Below are 23841 nucleotides of genomic sequence, written 5' to 3'. Positions count from 1 at the left end.
TGTGTGATAAGGAGTTACTGGAGAGTTTTAAACAGGACAGGGCCCTAACCTGACTTAAATTGTGAAAACTATCTAGTGACTTTGTAGAGACCAGAGAAGGGTAAATGTGGAAGCAGAGAATAAAGTACAAAATTAGATGAACGTGTAAATATATAACATAGGAAAAGAAAATTCCATTTATCCTCAGCATGTACACCTATCATACTCTCTGTTTCCCATTTGTTATTATCTTAGGAATCTCAAGAGTGTGCGAATTTTAAAGAAATAAAAATGTGCGCTAGTGGGAAACTGTATACAAAAATAACATGAAAATAAAATATAAAAGATCAGGAAAATATTTTTAATAAGAAAGAGAAAATTGCTTGTCTATCAAGTTGCATACTTTGGTCTTTGCCTAAGGTACCTTGGGGTCTAATCTCCCCAGTGCCATATAATATCAAAGGAGGCTCTGGGGGAGACATATAAACTCTTTCAGGTTTCTAGATGACCATTTTTCTCATTACTCCTAGGAGGAAACACTTCCCTATATCTGTATGTGGTTAGTTTCCTTGAGTTTTGACTATAAGATTGCTGAACATGGACTCTTTCTGGCTTCAGTTTATCATACCAATCTGACCATTTGAAAAAGCAATTGGGTAAATAATGGACATATATTTTCAGAGGTGACCAACACTGCAAACACAAACAAGCCAGAGAGCAAAAAGAACTACCCATAAATCAACCATTCACTCACACAAATATAGAATCACTGGTACCCTTCCTAGGTTTGATGTGTTGAGAGTGACAAATCTTTCAAGATGTTGGCAGTTCTAAAGTGAAGCCAGGCCAGCTGATCATGAAGAGGTCTTAAAGCTTTCCCTGAAAGACACTAGGGCACTATAGAAACTTCAGAGTGTGATCTATTGCTCTTTGATTTGTCAGGAATCATCATTGTGTGTTATTTCCCGACTATGACTTTTCTCTCTTCCCACTCCCTGACCCCAGTTTACTTCAGAAAGGTCAGGCAAACTCTGCTCACACAGGCTGTCATTCCTTCCTCTGTATGATCCATCATTTGTCTTCTTTCATTGCTCTGTCAAAACCCTAGTCTGGTTTTTCAATCCTACTATGCCAATAAGATCCCACTGCTCACTCTACTCCTGACACTGGTACCAGACACCAGATAAGATCATGTCATTCTCCTGATCCAAATTCTACAATTAGTTAATTATAGAAACAATAAGATTCTATATAAATTCTGTAATTAATTCTCCAACCCAGTTCTCCAGAATGAAGTCCACAATTCTTCTCTGGTTTTTATGCTACTCTAGGACAAAAACAGCTACCAAGTGCTAACAATATGATTTTTAAAAAGTCATCTAACCACTTTGTTCCAGATTATGTCTTTTGGTGCCCATCTAGATCTCCTCTTGATAAGTTATGATCATTGCAACCCTTTCATGCTTCTTGCCTCTTAAGGACAGACCAGATTGTACATGTTACAAAATTTGGATATTGCAATCTCTTCATTTCTCTCATAGCTCCACCTCCAAATTACATCTCTTCAGAGTTGGGAATTCAAGACTAAGTCCCTGGTATTCTCAATGTCATCGACTTCTGGTATACTCATGTTATCTTCTACAACCTGCCTACCCAAAACCTCCACTCTAGTGTAACTGAACCACCCCTACCCCCTAAACAAGTCAATATTTTCTCACCTATCTTTCACACTGACGGCCAAGAAATGTTCCCTTTTTCCTCTCTCCTGCTCCATGAATTCTACTCTTTTCAAGCCTAAATCTTACCTACTTAGTGAAACCTAAAGACTCAAAGCCATTTTTTCCTCTTTCAAACTCCTGGAGAGTCTTCATCACACCCATTTGGAAATGATCAAGTGGCAGGTGCCAACATTATTATCTTGGGTATACGTCCTGTCTTTCTTCTTAGTTTTCACTTCCTTATAAGCAAGGATCATTGGTTACATTTCTTCGACTGGAGTTACTAACATTGTGCTTTTAAATAGGAAGTACTCGATAAATGTTGTTTTAGAGTTAAATCAATAAACATCTGCCAAGTATTTTCTAGGTGAGTTCCCACTAAACACTATAGAGAGTGCACGTAGGCACTTGAAAAATGTCTGCAGATTTTAAATTCAATAGTTAATTACTGAATTTCAACTATGTGAATGTATTACTCAAGACACTACAGGGAATTAAAAGATGAATAAGATACAGATCCTAGCCTCAAGAATTTTGCAATATTGAAGAGAACATTATCTTTTGTAAAAAAGAGAGAAAAGTTACATTCAGTTTCTTTTAAAAGTGTTGGAATTCAAAAGCAATAGAACTCATAAGAGTTCAGTAACTCAGAGAGGGTGATTCAGAAATTTTTATGATCAGTAACAAATTATTTATTCCCAGGTTAAAATCATTAATAATCAGCACCAGAATTCTTCATTTCTTTACTTAGAAATAGCATGCCACAAACTATTTAGGTCTGAAAATATAGGCCCCAGGGCAGGGTTTAGACATGAAGAGAAATTCAAATGGAAGTCTAATTTTCCCTTATTAGAAAATGGGAGAAATTTGGCAACAAAAGGCAGAGAGTATTTCCACAAAAGCAGAAGTATGAATTAAGCCAGTGGTGTATTGGAGCCCACTCACTCCAATTTGCAATAGCTAATTGTGCACATCTTGTCCCTGATTCCATCATTAGTGATGTCTAGTCGGTAGCTTGAAGTCAGACATAGTGGGAGTATTCACACCATGGATGGAAATTGAAAATGCCACAAATGAAAATTTTGAGGTGTTTTTTTGTTTTTTGTTTTTTTTTGAGATGGAGTCTCGCCCTGTCGCCCAGGCTGGAGTGCAGTGGTGTGATCTCAGCTCACTGCAACCTCTACCTTCTGGTTTCAAGCTTTTCTCCTGCCTCACCCTCCAGAGCAGCTGGGATTTCAGGTGCCCGCCACCACACGTGGCTAATTATTTTTTTATCTTTAGTAGAGATGGGGTTTCGCCATGTTGGCCAGGCTGGTCTCGAACTCCTGACCTGGAGATCCATCCGCCTTGGCCTCCCAAAGTGTTGGGATTACAGGCGTGAGACATCACGCCCGGCTTTGAGGTTTATTTTTTTAGAGCCAATTGTGACGTTTACCAGCCCATAGCTGATTGCTCCATTCAGTCGGTGGCAAAAGCATGAGATGATGGCCAAGAAAGATTTTAAGCTCAAGAAAGCCAAATGTTCTATCTTCAATAGTTTGTTTTGCCTCAACTTAAATTTCTCTGTCTTCCTAATTTTTAGTAAAGTCCACTATAGAAAAAAGGGTGAATACACAGTGTGTGTGTGTGTGTGCGTGTGCGCGCACGTGGGTGTGTGTGTGTAAAATATAAAATAGGGTTGAACTCCATATTACAGTTGAGGAGGTACAGAACTGGGAGCAAATTTGTTGGATATTGAGATGATCCATGTACAAAACAAATTCAACAAAAGTGGGAGCAGGCAACATGAGTGATTAGGATAGAGAGTATAGAGAATAAGGTGCTTCCCATCCCATGTGGTGTTCAAGTCAATCAATTGCACATGCATCTCAAAAGCAGAGAACCTTAACTGACTTCTGGATTACAGGATTTTTTGTAATTTAGTATCTATCTGATCTTGTTAATTCAATTAACCTGTGCATTGAAAAATTCTTGTGTACCATGATATCCATAAAGGTTCTTAGGAATAAATTCACAGAAGCTTCAGAAAACTGGTTCAGTTGGTCTTCACCAGGAAGCCAGTCTCTCAGAAGTGGCGATTTCCAGGCCAATTGGTGTTGGGTGAACCTTATTTCCATGTGCAGCTGTTCCTCACTTTACTGTGGTCCAAGCATAAAATAATCTACACCTTTCTAACTGGCTCTTTCTCGTACTTTATTATAATAATGGCTAAGTTATTTTTTATATCAGTGTAATGCCATGTTATTATCAGCTTGTTAATATAAGTCCTAAAATCAAATTAATACATGACAATATCTTTAATAGTTCAAGAATATCAAATGTCTTAAAAGCTTGTAACATACCTTGAGGATTCTTGCTTCTAGACTTCTGATTATATCTTGACAAATTCCAGAAACAAAATATTGATACAATGCAAGGAGAGGAAGAATCTATGAGGAGAAAAACACTCGTTTCAAAATATATTTTATCAAACTAATAACCTAATAATCAAATTTAGCCAAATATTAAATATAGGATATGTTATATATTGATTTACTTTCCATGATAGGAAACTATACTGTTGAAAATAAGTGAAATAATCTATCTAGCACATGCTTCATAAGTTTATCGGAACATTAAGGTGCTATTAGAGACTTACAGTTCCCAGTAGATGCCATTTGGTACCCCAAATCTAGGTTGTACATCTCTTTAAGCAGGAAGAGGTAAAAATCCAATCAATTATCTTCCTTGAAAACAATTAACTCAACATAAATATACGAATCACTGTGGCCTGTGGAAAAATTCTAGCAAATGAGCTACCAAATAAATGCAAAATTTAAAGCAAAGGAACTCAATCTCTGCCCCCTAACTGGATCCTACTTACTCATTTTAATGCCAGTTGCTTTTTGTCTTCAACTAGAATTTTTCTATCAACAAAAAATATTTATAACATGCCTATTATGTGTTAGGCACTGTTGAATGAGAACAAAATCTAACAAATCCCTGCCTTCACATAGCATATATTCTACTTATTAAAACCCAAGCTTACTCTTCACATAATATTTTTATTTTCCTAGAATTCACCCCAAAGTTCAGTTGCTCTTGAAGTCCCATGGATATATGTGAAGGCTTACAGACTATCAATATTTCAAATGGCCCAACCACGATCCATCCAGAGAAAGATGTGGAGAGGACAGTTTTGCCTAACATTGGAACAGTCCCTGACCTCAAATCAAACCTTAAGCTCAGTTCCTGCAACTGTAGCCTTCCCTGCCAAAGGAAGATGGAGTGGAAGGATGATTGGGATCCCCATTAGTTAGCAAACTATTTCCCATAGCTCCACAGCTCTGGGTCACATAGCAAATTTTATATTCCACAGAAGTCCCCTTAGCCACTGGGCTTCTTCTGGAGAAGGTTAATTTAATACAAAATGGAAATTGTTTACTTCTTGCAATTTCAGCTGGGGAACCTCTAATTGTCAGGTAACTGGCAGCTGCTAATAGCAACAGCTTTTTTAAAGGATTAGAACTGGTCCTAAATGATTTCAAACATAAAACATTTTTCTATAACTATGCCTAACAAACATAACACAATACCTTTTTCCACAATTAATGTAGCACAAAACATTAAGAGTTGGCGATTACCTTTGAGATTTAGTTTCTTTTTCTTTAGCGAGAAATAAAAACACACCATTTTATTGCTGCCAATTGCTCAATTATTCAGAAAAACATTCTCAATTTCTTCAGCTTTAGAGAAAAAAAAATCTCATTTCTTTTCCAGCACAGTGATATGTATTATATATGAATATGACTAGACAGCTAAAGGTTACCCAGGGGATAGAACTATTTCTTCAACCCAGAAATGAATCCCTTTAACAGTGAGAGGGGCACCATTTTGTTATTTTTTTAAAATAAACAATTTCTCAGCAAGTCTGCCAAGTGTTAAATGCACTTATCAATCTCTTTACTTTAATACATGGTTTTATAAGCTAACAATTCATATCAGGGGACAATAAATATTTTCAATATAAAGACAGAGTTGAATTTAGAAGGATAAATATACCAAGAGAATAGAAAACAATATATGGGAGAAAAAAGTAAGTAGGTATGAAAATCACGGAGGAAAGGGAAAGGAGCAGAAAAAAGAAAGAATAGCTATAAAGAAGCAAATAAAGGGAAAAAAGAGATGTGAAAAAATAGAGGAAAGAACATAAAGAAAGTAAAAAGACAAAATAATGGAGGAAAATATAAAATGACCAACAATTCTAATAGAACATATTAATTTTTTAATGCAACCAGCTTCAAATGTATGACATATACTGCAATTTCTTTCCCCAAAGGAGAGGAGACCTGTATTTGGATTTTTTATTTTCTAGGACATTAAGAAATGTCTGTTTTTATCTCATGCTTAGAATCTGTTTTCCTCTTAGATGCACCATTGACAGAGAAAAGGTAAGAGACATAAAGATAAACTTATCTCAATAAAGAAACACTCCCACAATTTTGGGATTGATATAACCTGAACAACTTAATGCAGTGGCTTACAAGTACACTAGATTTCCGTGTTTGAGATCAGTGATGCATTCTGATCGATTTCACCAACTACCTTAAGAAAAAAATATAAAGTAACACAGTAAAAGGAGAAAAAATCAAATAGTCTGCTTTTGTATCCAAAATGCAAAGAAAGAATATTAATTAATATACTTTAGTTTGAAGTGTAATTAAGAATCCTACATATGTAGAGTTTAAAAGTTAAACAGTAACTGACCAAAAGAATATTAGCAAAATTTGAAAAGTATGAGGTAAGTGGAGCAAAATATCCCAGTGATACATATTTTTTGATTTTACAAACTACTTACTATTAGATTTTGCCTAACAAAGTGCAGTTCACGTATAATGTAATACAGACTTGCAATTACAGAGCAAATGTCAGCCCTGTATCTATCTGAGAAGAGTTCGATGCCTGGGAGAAGCTGAGTGATTTCATACTGAGCATAGCAACGTCCAGCTTTGGGATGTGGAAGTGTGGTTCTAAGCAAACCCTGAAAATGAAAAAAAGTGAAATATAAAGAGCATTTGCAATAATGAAACAAAAAAAGACAAATACATATATTGCTTTATAAAATGCTTAGTATATACCTAGCACACTGTACTTTGTAATAAATGGTACTTATCATTTATATTATCATCATTACAGGTTCCAAATGCTTTTATCACTCCAGATGGGCTTTTTAAATTCCATGGTAGTTGGATACCTCTTATTTTCAAAGAAATTATAATTATATTAAATTATCTTTTATTGAGGGTCAATCTTATGTTAAGCACTGCCGGTAAGTTCTTTATAAACATTATCTCATTTAATGTTATTTTAACTTGCTCTTAGAAGGGAGGATTATTATGTCACAAATGATATAATTGAGGCTTAAAAAATTTATCTGAAGTCACATAGCTAACAATGGCAGAAAGGAGATTCAAAGCCATGTCTATTTAGCTAAAAAAAAAAAACAAAAAAACAAACTATATTCTTTCCACTATACCAAGCTATAAGTAGAGGAAATGACTACTTGTTTCAGAAGTCTCAATCAGGCATAGGTAATTCCAAACTTCTTACTGCTTAAATGAAAAGACTATTGTTATAATTTGACCAATAGTTTTTGGTAATTTATGTAACCAACATTACACTAGATGTTGGGGAGACAAGATGAATATGTAAAACCACATTTTTCATTTAAGGGTGCTTCTTTGTTATTTTAACAATTAAAATTTCTTAATGACAAATGCATTATGAAATTATTTTAATGTATATATCAGAAAGAATTTCAATCCAATGGCTTATTAAGGTCACGAGATATACTATTCTAAAATACTTTGTAGTTGTTGAAATTTTTACTATCATACATTTGTTTTAAAATCATAAAAAGAATTAATAGGCTTTTAAGATAAATCCCACCAGCTAATTTTTATTTTAGGTATAGTATTACTAAGAAATAATACACACATTATTGTCCACATTAAGCAAAAAGTTAAATACTTGTTAAAACACATATTTTCTAAAACATAAACAGCATTATCTTCAAGAACAAGGAGTATCAGAAAGTAAAGAATGCGATTTAACAAGTCAGAGTTGGGTCATTTCCTTTGCACCTCTGCCTCTTGTACTTCTTCCCTTTAAAGCCCAGATAAGAGGTATAAGGAACATAAGAAAATTGAAAAGTCTGGCCTTACATTCAGAGAAGCCCTTCCTGAAGAACTCACTTATTTAGATTTCATAAGCTATGAGACTTCTCTGATACACAGAACAAGAGTGCCCATCTTTCAAAGTAAATAGAACCTTTAGTAGATTGCAAAGGTCCTTGGTTACATTTTGGAATTTCAAAATGTCTTGTATTTCAGATAAAAGCTCCTTTCTTCTTCAGTGAAGTCAAACCAAAATTCTGAGAACTGCAAGAACACCTCTCCTGTAGTCTTCAAGTTATTTTTCACCTTCATCATAAGATAGATTTTATATCATATAACCAAGCAAAACTGAATTTAGAGACGAGGTAACCTAAGGCAACTATTTGAAGTCAAACAGACTGGCTTCATACTGATTACTAGTAACATGATCTTCCTAATGACAGAAGACTCAGTTTCCCCATCTGTAAAATTCCTTCTTCTGTAGTGTAAAGGAGAAAACTGACTCTGTTAAATATTAAAGGTGGGCCAGGCACAGTGCCTCACACCTATAATCCCAGCACTTTGGGAGGCCAAGGCAGGTAGATCACCTGAGGTCAGGAGTTCGAGACTAGCCTGGCCAACATGGTAAAACCCTAGCTCTACTAAAAATACAAGAAATTAGCTAGGTGTGGTGGTACGTGCCTGTAATCCCAGCCACTTGGGAGGCTGAGGCACAGGAATCGCTTGAACCTGGGAGGTAGAGGTCGCAGTGAGCTGAGATTGCACCACTGCACTCCAGCTTGGGCGACAGAGTGAGACTCCATCTCAAAAAAAAAGAAAAAAAAGAAATTAAAGGTGAAGGTCTCACAGGGGTTCAGCGATCAAGAGAAAGATGGGCTTGTGATATTTAATCAAGATTCATGCTATTTTGCTACCTGAGTTTTCTGAATATGATAAACTTTTTTTACTGATCCAATGAATGGTTGTGCTACCATGGAAAAACATACATAAATAAAGCGTTACCTGAAAGAGTAATGCAGACAAAATGCAACAGTCAGTTTTCTTTTCAACATTCAATGACTTAATAAATCTAAGTAAGTATAAGAAAAATAAACTGATTAGTAAAAATTTTCCAAAAACATTTTGATATGAATATGTCTTTACATACATATTTAGAACACAAAATGTATAAGAAAAAATATACATATAAATATATAAGAAAATAAAAGGAAAATACATTAAAGAAGATAAAAAAATCCCCTGTAATCCTACTGCCTAAACATGATTACTAGTAACATTTTAGTCAATTTCCTTATATATATTTTTTCTGTATATAACTATACACACAGAGAAACACATACATACACATTAAGAGTAGAATTAGGCAATACATACAACTTTATAAACAAATTTTTCATTCACAGACATAACGGACTATATCATTATTCTAAAGAACTTTAATGTTTTATCATACAGATGTGCCATAACATAAAAATATGAATCTCCACTGGCGTTTTCCAATGCTGAGGTAAACATTGTTATGCCTACACTTTTGGGCACTTATCCTATCGGTTCCACTGAATGAAGCCCTGGAAGTGAAAGCTTTTGGTAAAAGTGGGTGCACAGTAAAGGCTTTTGATGAGTGCGGTTAAATAATTCCACCTGAAGACTGAAGCATTGTATTTTCTCTCTAGCTGTTTATTATGGAGCCGTTCACAACATTAAGTATCTCCACCAAACATTAATATCTCTCCATTTACAACTCTTTCATTTTATGTCCGTTAGAAGAAGAGTTTGAGTTTTCTATATAAGAGTCTTAAAATTCACATTTGCAACTACCAACCACATTACCTTCTCCTAAGTCTTTCTTAGATAAAACCAGTCAAGTTCACTACATTAATAACAATGTCTACCTCAGTTCAGCTTCACTGTGTGGATCTTCAAGTGCGGTATTTTACAGGGGGGAGAAGAGTTTCCTCTACTCAGGGAGTCTAGGAAAACAGCCAAAGCCCCTGTAGAATGACATCTCCTATGACAGTCAGACTTCCAGCTGGGAAACCAGGAAATTACTTTCTGTTTGTTAAAAATCACTAGGTAATAACTTCAGAAGCTCAGAGAAGCGGAGGTGCCCTCTGGCAGGAAGCCTGTAGCTGTTCCTTTCCAACCTGTTCCTTTCCTTGGCTTTTCCATTCCCAATTGACAAGCTCCACTAAGTCATAAGCTCAGACTGTTTCAGGAGACAAAGAGACAGAGAGAGAGAGAGAAAGAGAGAGAGAGAGTGTGTGTGTTCTATCCCAGGAGCACAAAAAAATTAAACTTGACAGAAGTCTAAATCTTTGACATTTAATACTTTTAAAGCAGTACTTTCTTACTTCCCTGACTGAAGATGCTAATCTGAAAGCAATGTGATCACCACCTAGGAACAGGTAAGTTTTTTTAAGTGTGCTCTACAGCTTAAAACACTATGCAGGTTGTTGCTCACCACCTCCGACAGGTCAGCTAAAGAAGTAACTGGAGAGGTGAAGGAAACCTATACCTCTAATCCCTCCATACTTTTCAAATTTCTCATGTTAATCAGAAATTTGAAATACTTCAGATATTTGTGAGTGCTAGCTATGCATAAGCCATTGTTAAAGACATTCACATGTGTTATGTGTGGTAGGCTAAATAATGGACCCCCAAAGATATTCATGACCTTATCTCCAGAACCTATGAATATGTGACCTTATAGGGCAACAAAGACTTTGCAGATATGATTAAATTAAGGCCACTGAGATAGGGAAGATTATCCTGGATTGTCACAATGGCCTTTATAAGGGAAAGGCAGGAGGGTCAGAGACAGAGAAGGAGATGTGAAGATGGAAGATGTGAGAGACAGACAGAGAGGGGCAGGTGTGGGGGAAAGATGCTAAGGTGTTGGTCTTAAAGATAGAAGGTGGGGTCATGGACCAAGGAATGCAGGAGGCCTCAAGAAGCTGGAAAAGATAAGGAATCAGCTTCTCCCCAAGAGCCTCCAGCGGAAGCACAGCCCTGCTGACATACTAATTTTATGATTTCTGAACTCTATAACTGTAAAAGAATAAATCTATTTTGTTTTAAGCCACTAGGTTTAGGGTAATTTTTTACAGCAGCAAAAAAGGACAGTAATACAGTATGTATTATGGGCTAAATTGTGTCCCCTAGAAATTCATATGTTGAAGTCCTAACTCTTAGTGATATAGTTTGAATATACATCCCCATCAAATCTCATACTAAACTGTAATCCCTAGTATTGGAGGTGGGGCCTGGCAGGAGGTAGTAGGATCACGGTGGTGGATCCCTCACGAATGGCTTAGTGCCATCTCCTTGGTGATGAGTGAGTTCACATCACATCTGGTTGTCTAAAAAGTGTGGCACCTCCCACTCTCTCTTGCTCCCATTCTTGCCATGTGAGATGCGGGCTCCTATATTCAAATATGGCCTTCTGTCATAACTGAAAGCATCCTGAGGCCTCTCCAGAAACCCAGCAGATGCTGGTACCATGCTCTCTGTACAGCCTGCAGAATCAAGAACCAATCAAACCTCTTTTCTTTATAAATTACTCAGTCTTGGGTATTTCTTTGTAGCAAAGCAAGAACAGCCTAACATACCCAGTAACCTCAGATTGTGACCATGCTTGGAGACAGGGCATCGAAAGAGGTAAGTAACTAAGTTAAAATGAGGCCACAGAGTTGGGCCCTAATCCAATATGACTGGTATCCTTATAAGAAGAGGAGATTAGGACATTGACATGCCGAGGAAAGACCACATGTGGACATAGTGGTCTTTCTACAAGCCAAGAAGAGAGGATTCAGAAGAAACCGATTAACCAACACCTTGTTCTCCAACTTCTAGCCTTCAGAATCATGAGATAACGAAGTTATGTTGTTTAAGCCACCCAGTCTGTGGTACTTTGTTACGACAGCCTAGCAAATTGATACAGTATGGCATGTAATTTTTACCACCTTGGCTTAGAGATAAGGACACTGAGTCTCAGAAGGAATGTGAAACTTGTTGAAAGTAACTGGTTTCTAATACACTTTTGGATGAGGCCCATGCCTGACTGCCTCCACACTGTTTTCCTGCTCTCTTACCAATTGCTCATTCATCTGACCACTCAGAAAGTCATTGTTGAGCCAGACGCCATGGCTCACGCCTGTAATCCCAACACTTTGGGAAGCTGAGGTGGGCAGACCATCGGAACTCAGGAGTTCCAGACCAGCCTGGCCAACGTGGTGAAATCCTGTCTCTACTAAAATTACAAAAGAATTAGCTGGGCATGGTGGTGGGCACCTGTAATCCCAGCTACTCAGGAGGCTGAAGCAGGAGAATCTCTTGAACCCAGGAGACAGAGGTTGCAGTGAGCCGAGATCAAGCCACTACACTCCAGTCAGGGTGACAGAGTGAGACTCCGTCTCAAAAAAAAAAACAAACAACAACAAAAAAACCAAATAGTTATTGAATGCATATCTGGAACTTGGGATCCATGAGTAAGCAAAGCAAACACCTGGGCCCAGGTGACACTGATATTTTGGGGCAAGAGTTGTGTTACAGGAAAAGGAGATCATCATAAGCAATAAACATCACAAATAAGTAAATAAACTGTAAGGCCCTGTATGATATGGACATAACCTCCCAGAAATCCAGTGTGCATGAGGCATTGCATTTTGCATGGCACAGGGGGGCACCCTACAAGGAAGCTGTTAGCTAGTATGTGGATCCTTCTATCCTCACACTCACTGTGCTATCTTTGCTGATATGACTCCTCCTTGCAAACACCCCCAGATGCCAACTCTTGACAGAAACTCCTCACTGTAGTCTTTGAAACCCAGAGGTGAATGGCTGTTGGTGACATTGGTGAGCGAGGGGCCAAATTCTTTCCACGTGTGCAGCACGTCTGGTTTTCTGAATATGTCATCAAGAGCTTGACACCAACACTTAAAAGCAGCCCTAAAACAGAGACAAAGCATCAAGCAGTACGTTTTCTGAGACCCATTATTAAATCTATCTTCCAGAAGGGAAAGCAAATACACCGAAGCAACATCAATTAACATACGTATAACTATACATACATTCACTGTTCTTAATGGTTTCTCTCAGGTAGTATTTGATGAATAAAATGTAGCAATGTAGTATTGTTGAAGAACTAAAATTTATGAATGACAATGTTTTTTCATAATCATTAAAAACTTCTTCAAACAAGAAAATAAAAAACTTTTGCCCTTGTTCTACAGACTTCTAAAAATCTACCTTTTCTTTTCTGCGAAGATAAGAAGACTTCCAAGTGAATGCAACGCCTGAACTTTAAGACTTCTTTGATTGCTGGCTTGGAGAACATCTATATTTTTAATCAAGTAAAAGAACAAATGTCAGTTCCTAGAAAAATATTTTCTTTATATTTGCAAGAATATTTTAAACTGCACTATTCCTTAACTGTGTAGATTGCAGTAAGCAAACTCCAAGTTAACAGCGCCTTCAAATGTCACACAATATATATACACAGAGAGCAAGCAAACGTTCTATTTGATTACAGAATGAAAGACTGGCTCTAACAGATAGTAATAATGGGGCTTCGTGAAGAATAAAAGTCATACAGGTAGAGACAGGAGAAGAGAAAATTAGAAACGGCATGTAAGGGAAAATGGCTGGGTATGCATAGGAATGATGGGCATGACTGGAGTATGGTTTTCTGGAGAGGGTGAACTGAGTCTGAAGTGGGAGGCAGTGGTCAGACTCTGAGGGCCTCTGACTGCAGCTTGGAGGAAAGTGGATGTTATCCTATAGCAGATGGGAAGGGTCAAAGGGTTTGTTTTTTAGCAGACATGTGACAAGATCACCACATATCAGATTTCTCCTTTTACCTGAAGGCAGAAAATATCTTTAATATCACCTAATTGGACCAGCAAGGTAGCTCATGCCTATAATCCCAGCACTTTGGGAGGCCAAACCAGGCAGATCACCTGAGGTCAGGAGTTCGAGACCAGCCTGGTCAACAGGGTGAAACCCCGTCTCTACTAAACATATAAAAATTACCCAGGTATGGTGGCACACGCCTGTAATCCCAGCTACTCAGGAGGCTGAGGCAAGAGAATTGCTTGAACCCAGGAGGTGGAGGTTGCAGTGATCAGAGCCAAGATCACGCCACTGTACTCCAGACTGGGCAACAGAGTGGGACTCCGTGTCAATCAAAAACAACAACAACAACAAATCATATACTTTTTTTTTCTAGTGAATGCATGCATTCTGGGATGTGTAGCCAAAAACCCCAACCAACATGGCAGTGGTTTCTAATGAGGACAATACTGTCCCCTAGAGGATATTTCAGAAATGTGAGAAAGGGTTTTGTTAGATGTCACAATGGGGGCATCTTTTGGTAACTCATAGATTAAGACCAAAGATGTCAGATGGCCTGCAAGGCACAGAAACTTCCCCTACAGTGAAGGAAAAGATGAGAAGCCTGTTTATAACTATCTGAATGTCACATCGAACTTCGTTTTCCACATAAAAAGGGTATTTCTGCATGATTTCTAAATGTCCATGATTTCTAAATTTTCCAGACATTGCAATCACTGTAGTTCTTTGTTTTGCTCAGGACTTTACCAAGATTTATTTGCCATTTTAGAAAATATCACAGAATTTAACCATGTTGATAGTATTTGAGTCACCAATACAACATACCTGTCTCTGTCTGCATACGCAGCTGTCACATTCATGGTGATTCCATATCCAGGATACAAGCATCTGATTATTTCTTTACAGCTTCTAATGCCTGAGCATTTACATACCAACAAACTGATTCTTTTATGATAAAGTGAAGCTATTTCTCCCCTATTTTTATATTTAGAGCTTCATAATAATTTTTTTCAAAATAATGTGTATAAGAATATATTAAATATAAATTTTATTTCAGGAAGTAAAGGGGGCATCATAAAATGTCTGTTAGAAAGAAAGAGGACATTGGGTCTATCGTATGGGTTGGGAATATACTACTGAAGCTGTAGAAAAGCCAAATCAAGGGAAAGACAAGGCAAATGGAATTAGCTGGGACCAGAAAAAAAGAACATCGTCTCCATCCCCACAAGGGGCTCACAGTTCCAATGAAAGAGGAATAAACAGAAGGGTGGCCTAGAATCTCACAATCGTGATGGCCAAGCTAAGAAAATGGGTAAAGGGAGGAGGCTGGAAGCTTCTTCTGTCTCCAGGCTGTTCTGTCACTGCTGCAGGGGTATAGGTTCTTTTATCTTTCTTTTAAAGGTAAGATTTCAGGACCAGATGCAATCTCAGCATTAATGTAGAAGGTCATATAGAAAATGGAGACATAGCCGGGTATAGCGACTCACTCCTGTACCAGTATTTTGGGAGGCTGAGGCAGGCTTATAGCTTGAAACCAACAGTTCGAGATCAGTCTAGGCAACATGGCGAAACTCTATGTCTACAAAAAATATGAAAATTAGTCAGGTGTGGTGGTGTGAGCCTGCGGTCCCAGCTGCTCGGGAGACTGAAGTGGGAGGGGATAGATTGAGCCCCAAAGGTTGAGGCTGCAGTGAGCTGTGATAGCACCACTGCACGCCAGCCTGGATGACAAAATGAGACCTCGTCTCAAAAAAAAAAAAAAAAAAAAAAAATTAAAGAAAATGAATACATAATTGCTAACTCTTACCAATAGTTTGGTGATAAGAAGAAATTACAAGTCCAAGTTGTGAATATGGAAGTTTGCTTTTCTCCACGGAACTAAAAACTCTGAAGTGCTCCTGAGAAAGGTCAGGGGGTATTGACATATGCATCTCCTCTGTCCCCAGGCAAAATTCCACCTTTCCAGAAGTACCTTTTGAATTGTTTATTCCTCCTTTCTCTCCTAAATTCATGAAAAATAAGAAGAAGAAATAAATTTAAAATGTAGAAAGAAGGGAAGTTGGGAGGGAAGGTAGAGAAAATGGATAGCAAAAAGAAAGGAAATATTTTGTATAGAGCGGAGACATTTTTGTAGTTTGAGGGACACTATGTCCTTAAACTTAGTATCCAGGATCATATCTAAAGATCCTAGGTATGTGTGGATAGGCTCCATGTCTGCCTTATTTCATCAAAAACACTACAGAGGGGCCAGGCACAGTGGCTCATGCCTACAATCCCAGCATTTTGGGAGGCCGAGACAGGTGGATGACCTGAGGTCAGGAGTTCAAGATCAGCCTGACCAACATAGTGAAGCCTCATCTCCACTAAAAATAAATTAGCCGAGCATGGTGGTACATGTCTGTAATCCCAGCTACTCGGGAGGCTGAGGCAGAAGAATTGCTTAAACCCAGAAGGCAGAGGTTGTAGTGAGCTGAGATCGCCCCATTGCACCCCAGCCTGGGCAATAGAGCACGACTCCGTCTCAAAAAAAAAAAAAAAAAACAGCACTACAGAGGACTGTCAGCCAGAAAGCAAATATTGAGATAATGCATTGCTCTTGGGGGACTGGTGGAAGTTGCATAGTCTGAGTTTGCCTTTTTTAAATAGCTTCCAACAATAAGGTGTTAGTGTGCCTCTGGGGCAGAAACCTCTGGGATAGAAGCAACACACAAGCAGTTCTGGTATGAGACAAAAAAAAAAAAAAAAGAAAAAACTTGTCTCTTTATAAGATCAGAGAACACATGGGAAAAAAAAAATCTATACTCTAGGGGAAGCAGTTAAAAGTAATAGAGAAAGAAGCTAGTATAGATTTTGAAGTCTACAGTCTGAGGACTAGAGATAAACTACTGAAAATATTTTGGTACCAGGTGAGATTCAGAGTGAGTTGGTGTAAACCATTCCTAGGAATTGTATTTGCCTTTTTATTTATGCCCTTACCCACTGTTTTTTGTGGCGGGGGGCGGGTGCGTTTCTGTTTTGCTTTGTTTTGTTTTGAGATAGTCTCGCTTTGTCACCAGGCTGGAGTGCAGTGGCACAATCTCAGCTCACTGCAACCTCTGCCTCCCTGGTTCAAGCGATTCTCACGCCTCAGCCTCCCGAGTAGCTGGAATTACAGGTGCACACAACCACACCTGGCTAATTTTTGTATTTTTAGTAGAAACAGAGTTTCACGTGTTGGCCAGGCTGGTCTCGAACTCCTGACCTCAAATGATCTGCCCTCCTTGGCCTCCCAAAGTGCTGGGATTACAGGCGTGAGCCATGGTGCCCAGCCAGCCTTACCCACTGTTAATGCATGGAGCAATTAAAAGAAGCCAAACAGGATATGGAGAGCTAATTTAACATACTGTGAGTCTGCAGACAATATAACCAAAAACTACGGATACATATCATAGAAAGCGTGGGGGGCGGGCAACAATAATAGACAAATAAATACGTAAACAAATAAAACTCTGCCTGTGGTTGTTAAAAAAATTGGTCAAATTTCTAAAAGATCATTTCAGTGGAAATTAGCATTTTAATTAAGTAGAAGTTTAAATCTATTTTTAATAACTTTATACTATTTTACATGTATTTGCCTATTATTTAAATGTATTCTTATTATTCTGACCAACTTGAATAGTGAGAATCATAAATATAAAATAGGATTTTTAAAAATTTTAAATAACTTAAGAATAGATAGTTCAGGATTTTTCCAGCCTAAATTTGAATGTACTCTTCTCTGAGGTTACCATTTAATCACTCAAAGCCAGCTTTGCTTTAATTCACAAGCAGATAGATGTTAAAAGAGAAAACAAATAAACAACCAACAATATCTTACTTTAAGCTAAAATAAAACCCCTAAGATCAAAATCTATAGTATTAATAAGAAATCTTGTTGATGCTTGTTTTAAAAGGTATCCATTTCTTTGCCACTGATAAAGTAGTGTTTTGGTAAAAGGTTCTAATTAACTCAGTATGATTCAATCTATCTACTCACGAAGTAAAACAAGACTATAGTGCCATACCTTCAAAGAAAACTGTAAGAAGAACATAAATGTACAGAACCTAAAATTAATGAATATTGTCACATCTACTGTACTCAAGAGAGTTTGCTAGTTTCACAGAAAGCATAAAAGTCAGTGAGTGAGAAAGTGCATTGGTTAAAGTGTAAGAGAGAGACTAGATCCACTAGACAAGAGGAAAGTGAAAGGCATCAGGGAGTGCTGCATGTACACGGGGGGGAAGAACGAGAGGGCAGAAGAGGGATATCCACAGGGTGGTCACCCCACATAAAGAAAGATTCAGAGATACAGAACGTGCATTTTACCTTGTGTCTGTGCAAGAAATAATGAAAGCAACTTTCTGCTGTGTCGCATTGATCTGTTATGGTATTTGGATTTTTCCAGTGTCTCTCTAAAACACCTCAAGGTGTCTGTCACGTCCACGGGCACGCAGACAAGCGCTTTGGCTCGGCTGTATTCTGAAAGGAAAGAAAAGAGGAACGCTGGGGATGAAATGCTGCACCAAGCCAAGGTAAGAGCCAGTAAGTTTCGAATTCAGAGAATTTATTGGTCCCAACCTAAAGCCGCTAAATTCAAAGCCCCCCGATCTGCAGCAGGTGTTTCAACATTAGGATCATTTTTTTTTCTTTTAGTATACTTGAAGGTCCTTTTAAAAAAAAAAAAAACTTGGAAAACTTTTGATCCTATGAAATGCAAATAACTTTAGATCTTGCCAATTTTCCCCATGAAGCCTCCTTCTTTTTCTTTTGCTGATCATAAAAAATGAAATATTCTACTTCTTTTCAGCAGCCTCTTCAAAGCAAAGGTGTCTTGAGAAAGAGACGAAAAGAAGAAACAAAGAAAGGAAGAAATAAAGTTGCTTGGAGATGGGCATCTACTCTCTGAAGGGAAGGAAAAGACAGGTTCCTAATACTGGAAGGTGCAGAGGAAAGGAAGAGGGGGACCCAGGAGTGGGTATAGAACTAACTAACTCCTGAAAAGTGCCCAGAAAGAGGAGATAGTGAGAGAGAGTTGCTTTGAGGTCTCTGAAGAGTGAGTGAGGGCCTGAGACTTCAGCTGCAGAATTGCTGCATACATCATGAAGCAGGACCAAGAGAGAGGAATCACAGTTTGCAGGACTGAATAACAAAAGAATGTGTTTCTTCAACAAGTTGAACAAGTGGAAGCCCCCCTGTAAAATCTAAGGTCTTAGCAGTATAGCAATTTACACGGTAAGCTGGAAGAGGTTAAGAGGCACGATCTTTGCCCTCAAGAAACTCACTATCTAGCTGAAGGGATGGGACACTCCAACATTGGAGTAATAAAGTCACATTTGCTGGGAATATTTGGTTACATGCCAAAATAAGGGAAAGATGGAAGACAGAGATCAGTGTAGGCAGGAAAAGGTGAGCAACGAAGACCTTGTGGAAGAGAAGATAGGCCAGCTGTGCCTTCGAGAATAGGGAAAACTTGATTAGGACAAAAGAGGCAAGTGGTTTTAGATAGTTAGAATAAGAACAGGAACAGCTAGGCAGGGCGAGGCAGCTCACACCTGTAATCCCAGCACTTTGGGAGGCCGTGGCAGGTGGATCACTTGAGGTCAGGACTTTGAGACCATTCTGGCCAACACAGTGAAACCCCGTCTCTACTAAAAACACAAAAATTAGCTAGGCATGATGGCACATGCCTGTAATCCCAGCAACTGAGGAGGCTGAGGCAGGGGAAATCACTTGAACCTGGGAGGTGGAGGTTGCAGTGAACCAAAATCCCGCCACTGCACTCCAGCCTGGGTGACAGAGTACGTGAAGACTCCATCTCAGAAAAAAAAAAATTAATTAAAAATATTTTTTAAAAGGGGCATAGAAGTTAACAACTTCTAAAGGTTAATCTCAGTTGATCCTCACAGCACCTTAAAAATGGCCAGGAGTAGAAATCACTGACGCTTTACAAAGGAGGAAAGGTGAAGTTGAGAGGTATGACCTTGTTTGAAGCCCTTAAGAAGAGATGAGCAGAAGAACTGGTGTTCAAGTCCAGTGCCTTCCCCAGATGATTCGCCAAAGGACAACAAATCTTGGGTAACAGACAATGACCCAGATTTGTGACCCAGATTTGTCCTCAAGAACAGGACAGGAATAAGCCTGAAGAAAGTTAATAAGGGAAGAAACCTGGAGTCATTATGAGCCCAGGGAGCAGGGAGTTCCTGATGGAATAAATAACACAGGGTAACTTTCTGTGGCCACAGAGACAACATCTTTCAACATACCCTTATATCCAGAAATCCTGGAGGCTTCAGTCAAACCAGGGACATGGCCACATTGACAGAAGTAATTGTTTCCTCTGCAAATTCAGTCTTGACACAATTCTCTATCACACATTTAAGAGAATCAAATACTTAGGCCACAGTGGCTCTTGTGAACTCCCTGGAGCTCTCATTCTTCTTCCTTACCAGTTTCACTCTCCTGTCTGCTCTGCCCTGTCCCCACCATCTCCCTGCTTAGTGTCCCTCTCTGCTAAGCCATGCCCAGTCCTCCATGGTGCCAGCAGGCAGGCCTCCTACTCCTCATGACCCCACCCTCATCCACAACATCCCAAAGATTGTAGGTTTCTGTTCTGTTTCTCTATTTTTCTTGCAAGAATTCATGAGCTTGGCTTTTATCGTTTTCTCCTTAGAGAGTGATCTCAGGAAAAGAAGTTAAGCAAGTATTAGGACAAAAGAGGCAAGCGGTTTTAGATAGTTAGAATAAGAACAGGAACAGCTAGGCAGGGTTGAAAGTGCTATGAGAAACTACCATAGACTGGGTGGATTATAAACAACAGAAATTTATTTCTCATCAGGCACTATGGCTCATGCCTGTAATCCCAGCACTTTGGGAGGATGAGGCAGGGAGGATCCCTTGAAGCCAGGAGTTCAAGACTGGCCTGGACAATAAAGCAAGACCCTGTCTCTACACAAAAATAAAATAAATTAGCCGGGTACAGGGGCATGTGCCTGTAGTCCTAGCTACTTGAGAGGCTGAAGCGGGATGATCACCTGAGCCCAGGAGTTCCAGGCTACAGTGAGCTATGATCATACTATTGCACTCCAGCCTGGGTGACAGAGTGAGACCTTGTCTCAAAAAAAAAGAAAACAAAATAAATTTATTCTGCACAGATATTTGGGGCTAGAAGTCTGAGATCAGGAGACCAGAATGGTAGGGTTCTGGTGAGGGCCCTCTCCCTGGCTCGCAGATGGTTACCTTCTCATTGGTCCTCCCTCCCATGATAGAAGTGGGCTACAGAGCAACCTGGGGTCTCTTTTGTAGACACCAGGCCAGGTGTGGTGGTTCATGCCTGTAATCCCAGCACTTTGGGAGGCCAAGGCGGGTGGATCACCCCAGGTCAGGAGACAAGGTGAAACTCCGTCTCTACTAAAAATACAAAAATTAGCCAGGTGTGGTGGCGGGCACCTGTAGTCCCAGCTACTCAGGAGGCTGAGGCAGGAGAATCACTTGAACCCCAGAGGTGGAGGTTGCAGGGAACTGAGATTGTGCTACTGCACTCCAGCCTGGGCGATGGAATGAATCTCCACCTCAAAATAAATAAATAAATAAATAAATAAATATAAAGACACCAATGCCATTCATAAGGGCTCCACCCTCATGACCTAATTTATCCTCCAAAGGACCCACTTCCTAAGACCATCACATTAGGGGTGAGGATTTTAACATTTAGGTGGGGGAGACCACAAATATTCAGCCCATAACAGCAAGTAAATGAAAGGAGGAAAGCTGGAAGCCCCCACATACAATAATATGAGATAGTTACTTTCTCTAAGCCATAGTTTTAAATATCTGTTAAAACTGCGATAATTCTTCCTTCATTAACTTTTCTCAGGCTTGTCTCTGTCCTATTTCGTCCCAGAGCACCCCTCTCACCGAAATCAGGATGACTCAGAGGGTTACCATTTTAACCTGTGTGTGGAGGTGCAGAGTGTCTAGCACAGAGCCTGTCGTGGAGTGAGCATTCAGCAGATGAAGGCTCACATCATGACCACTGGTCATGTATTTTTAAAAGATAAATTGAGCACTCACAAGTACTAGGCACTGTGCCAGGCACCGAAGAGAGACGCAAGTGAACAAAACAGGCATAGTCTCTGTTCTCACCAAGCTTATATTCTAGAATAAAATCTGAAAATTTTTATTTATAGTAAGAACAGTCTGAATGAAATCATCCCACTACTTTTTTATCTGGCTGATAAATAATTCCTCTTTGTGTTCTTCCTAAACTATATTTCACTTTCTTTTTCTCCCCTTTTTTCAAACCCTGCATATCTTTTTCCTGGTTGTCTAATTAGGGTCCTGTTGGTGGTGGCGTGGCTGTCTACATGAGATAAATGATGCAAAGCAATGAGGAGGTGGCATTAGCTTCAGAGTCCTTATCTTGACAGCTTTGCCTCAAGGGGGTTCTTCTCTGAAAACGTCCATGGATAATTTAAGAAGGCTATTCCAGAGGCACTAATAGCCTCAACCATTTGAAATAGGTAAGAAAGAAGAAGGAGGAGAAGAAACAAAAAAAAAAAAAAAAAGAAGAATGAAAAACATTGTGCCTTTCATTGTACCAATGTAGAAATGAAAGCTGAAATGCCAATGACTCCTGAGAGATGGGTCCACCATGGAAGGATCCCAGCAAGTGATCTGAAATTTGGACTGCTTCCTACACTTGTGGCCACATCAATCCAAATGCCCAAAGGCACTAATAAAACATACCTGCCAAAGAGTTGAAAATTTCAGCACACCGGAGGACTGAATAACTCTACCAGAGAACTTAAACATCAGTAAGGTCAAAACCCAAGAGACAGATCCCAGACAGAATGCAAAAACAGCTTCAATAAATGGCATATCCATAGAGTTATCTCCCCTATGGAGCTTAACAAGCAGGCAAGTTACTCACCCATACAAGAATATCTATAAAATGAGGTGTTCTCACTTCTCCAAATCCTACAGAGACTACACCAAATTACATATGCATTATTAAATAGTCGAAGGGAGAATAGGATGCTGTTAAATAATGAGTACACCAAATGTTCCTAGGCACTGGAGCATTGCAATATCTATTCTGAAGAATTAAATGTACCAAGCATCACCACTAAATGCCGTTATGCCAAAAGAAAATCTAGGATGGTCTAAAGCAGCGATCTGGTGTGGAAACCACCATGAGTACTCTACCTTTTAAAAGAATTGCAGACATATCAGGGTGAGGACATACATAAGACCCAACATGCTGACAAATACGTTGATGATCTGAGTTCAGTATACTGAAAAAATTCAGCATTTTAAAACTTTGCCAAATAAACCCAAGAGCATAGACCAAAAAACATTCCCAATAACAGAGGTCCTAAAATCTTAGAAAGAGCTGCAAGTTGGATGCTGTAGAGGACTACATGCTCACAAACAGGGTGTTCCCAATAAGTCCTGTTCTCGCAAACGAAGTAGGGCGTTCCCCGTAAGTCCTGCTCTCGCAAACGAAGCAGGGCCTTCCTTCCCTGTTTACAGGGAGGACAAAGGAGCCAGCTGCTAACAGCAGACCCTGGGGGCTTGTTTATGTGTAAACATCTTGAAAATCCAGAAAGTCAGGGAAAGGTCAGAAAAACAACAATGTGTCTTGTGACTTGGCAACATTCCACAAACGACTGTATAAAATAAAGCAGAGTGCGCCATTCTAGGCGGCCGCCATGTTTGTCTTGTCTTGTGTTGTCTTGTGTGTTCATTCCTTTGTTTAGGAAACATGCGGACCCCAACAGGATGTTAAGTTTTTAATGATAACGATTCCATGTAAAACCTATAATTAATATATAGGATCATCTAAAAATTGCCACACTATTACAGTAAGTCAGAATAAAGTGTCTGTCTTCAGTGACCACTGAAATACAGCAAATTTCTTCTTGAATGCTGTAAATTTAGAGGCAATTCCAATCTGAAAGGGAGCAATGGCGAAGAAGCCTGGTAGCACAGTGGAGCACTCAAGGGTTGAGTAATTAAAGCAGAGTTTGAATCACAGGCCCACTAATTACTAGTAACATTTAATTTTCTCATCTGTAATATGAGCATAATAATATCTACCTCCTTTGACTGTAAAAATTAA

At 38.9% G+C, this 23841-nt stretch overlaps 1 protein-coding gene across 3 annotated transcripts in view; it reads right to left on the bottom strand.

Annotated features, from left to right (window-relative positions):
• CFAP54 (cilia and flagella associated protein 54) overlaps positions 1 to 23841 on the bottom strand; it is a 370431-nt gene that overhangs the window by 177416 nt on the left and 169174 nt on the right. For all 3 annotated transcript variants that reach the window (XM_017946132.3, XM_021922809.2, XM_021922810.2), the window contains 7 exons: positions 18048 to 18200; positions 15510 to 15704; positions 13100 to 13187; positions 12590 to 12799; positions 8855 to 8921; positions 6535 to 6717; positions 4040 to 4126 (listed from right to left, as the gene is read on the bottom strand). In XM_017946132.3, coding sequence (XP_017801621.3) covers positions 4040 to 4126; positions 6535 to 6717; positions 8855 to 8921; positions 12590 to 12799; positions 13100 to 13187; positions 15510 to 15704; positions 18048 to 18200 — 983 coding nt within the window. The remainder of the gene's footprint in view (positions 1 to 4039; positions 4127 to 6534; positions 6718 to 8854; positions 8922 to 12589; positions 12800 to 13099; positions 13188 to 15509; positions 15705 to 18047; positions 18201 to 23841) is intronic.

The sequence above is a fragment of the Papio anubis genome, chromosome 9 (genome assembly GCF_008728515.1).
Source record: "Papio anubis isolate 15944 chromosome 9, Panubis1.0, whole genome shotgun sequence".
NCBI lineage: Eukaryota > Metazoa > Chordata > Mammalia > Primates > Cercopithecidae > Papio > Papio anubis.
This window is presented reverse-complemented; position numbering and strand designations above follow the sequence as displayed.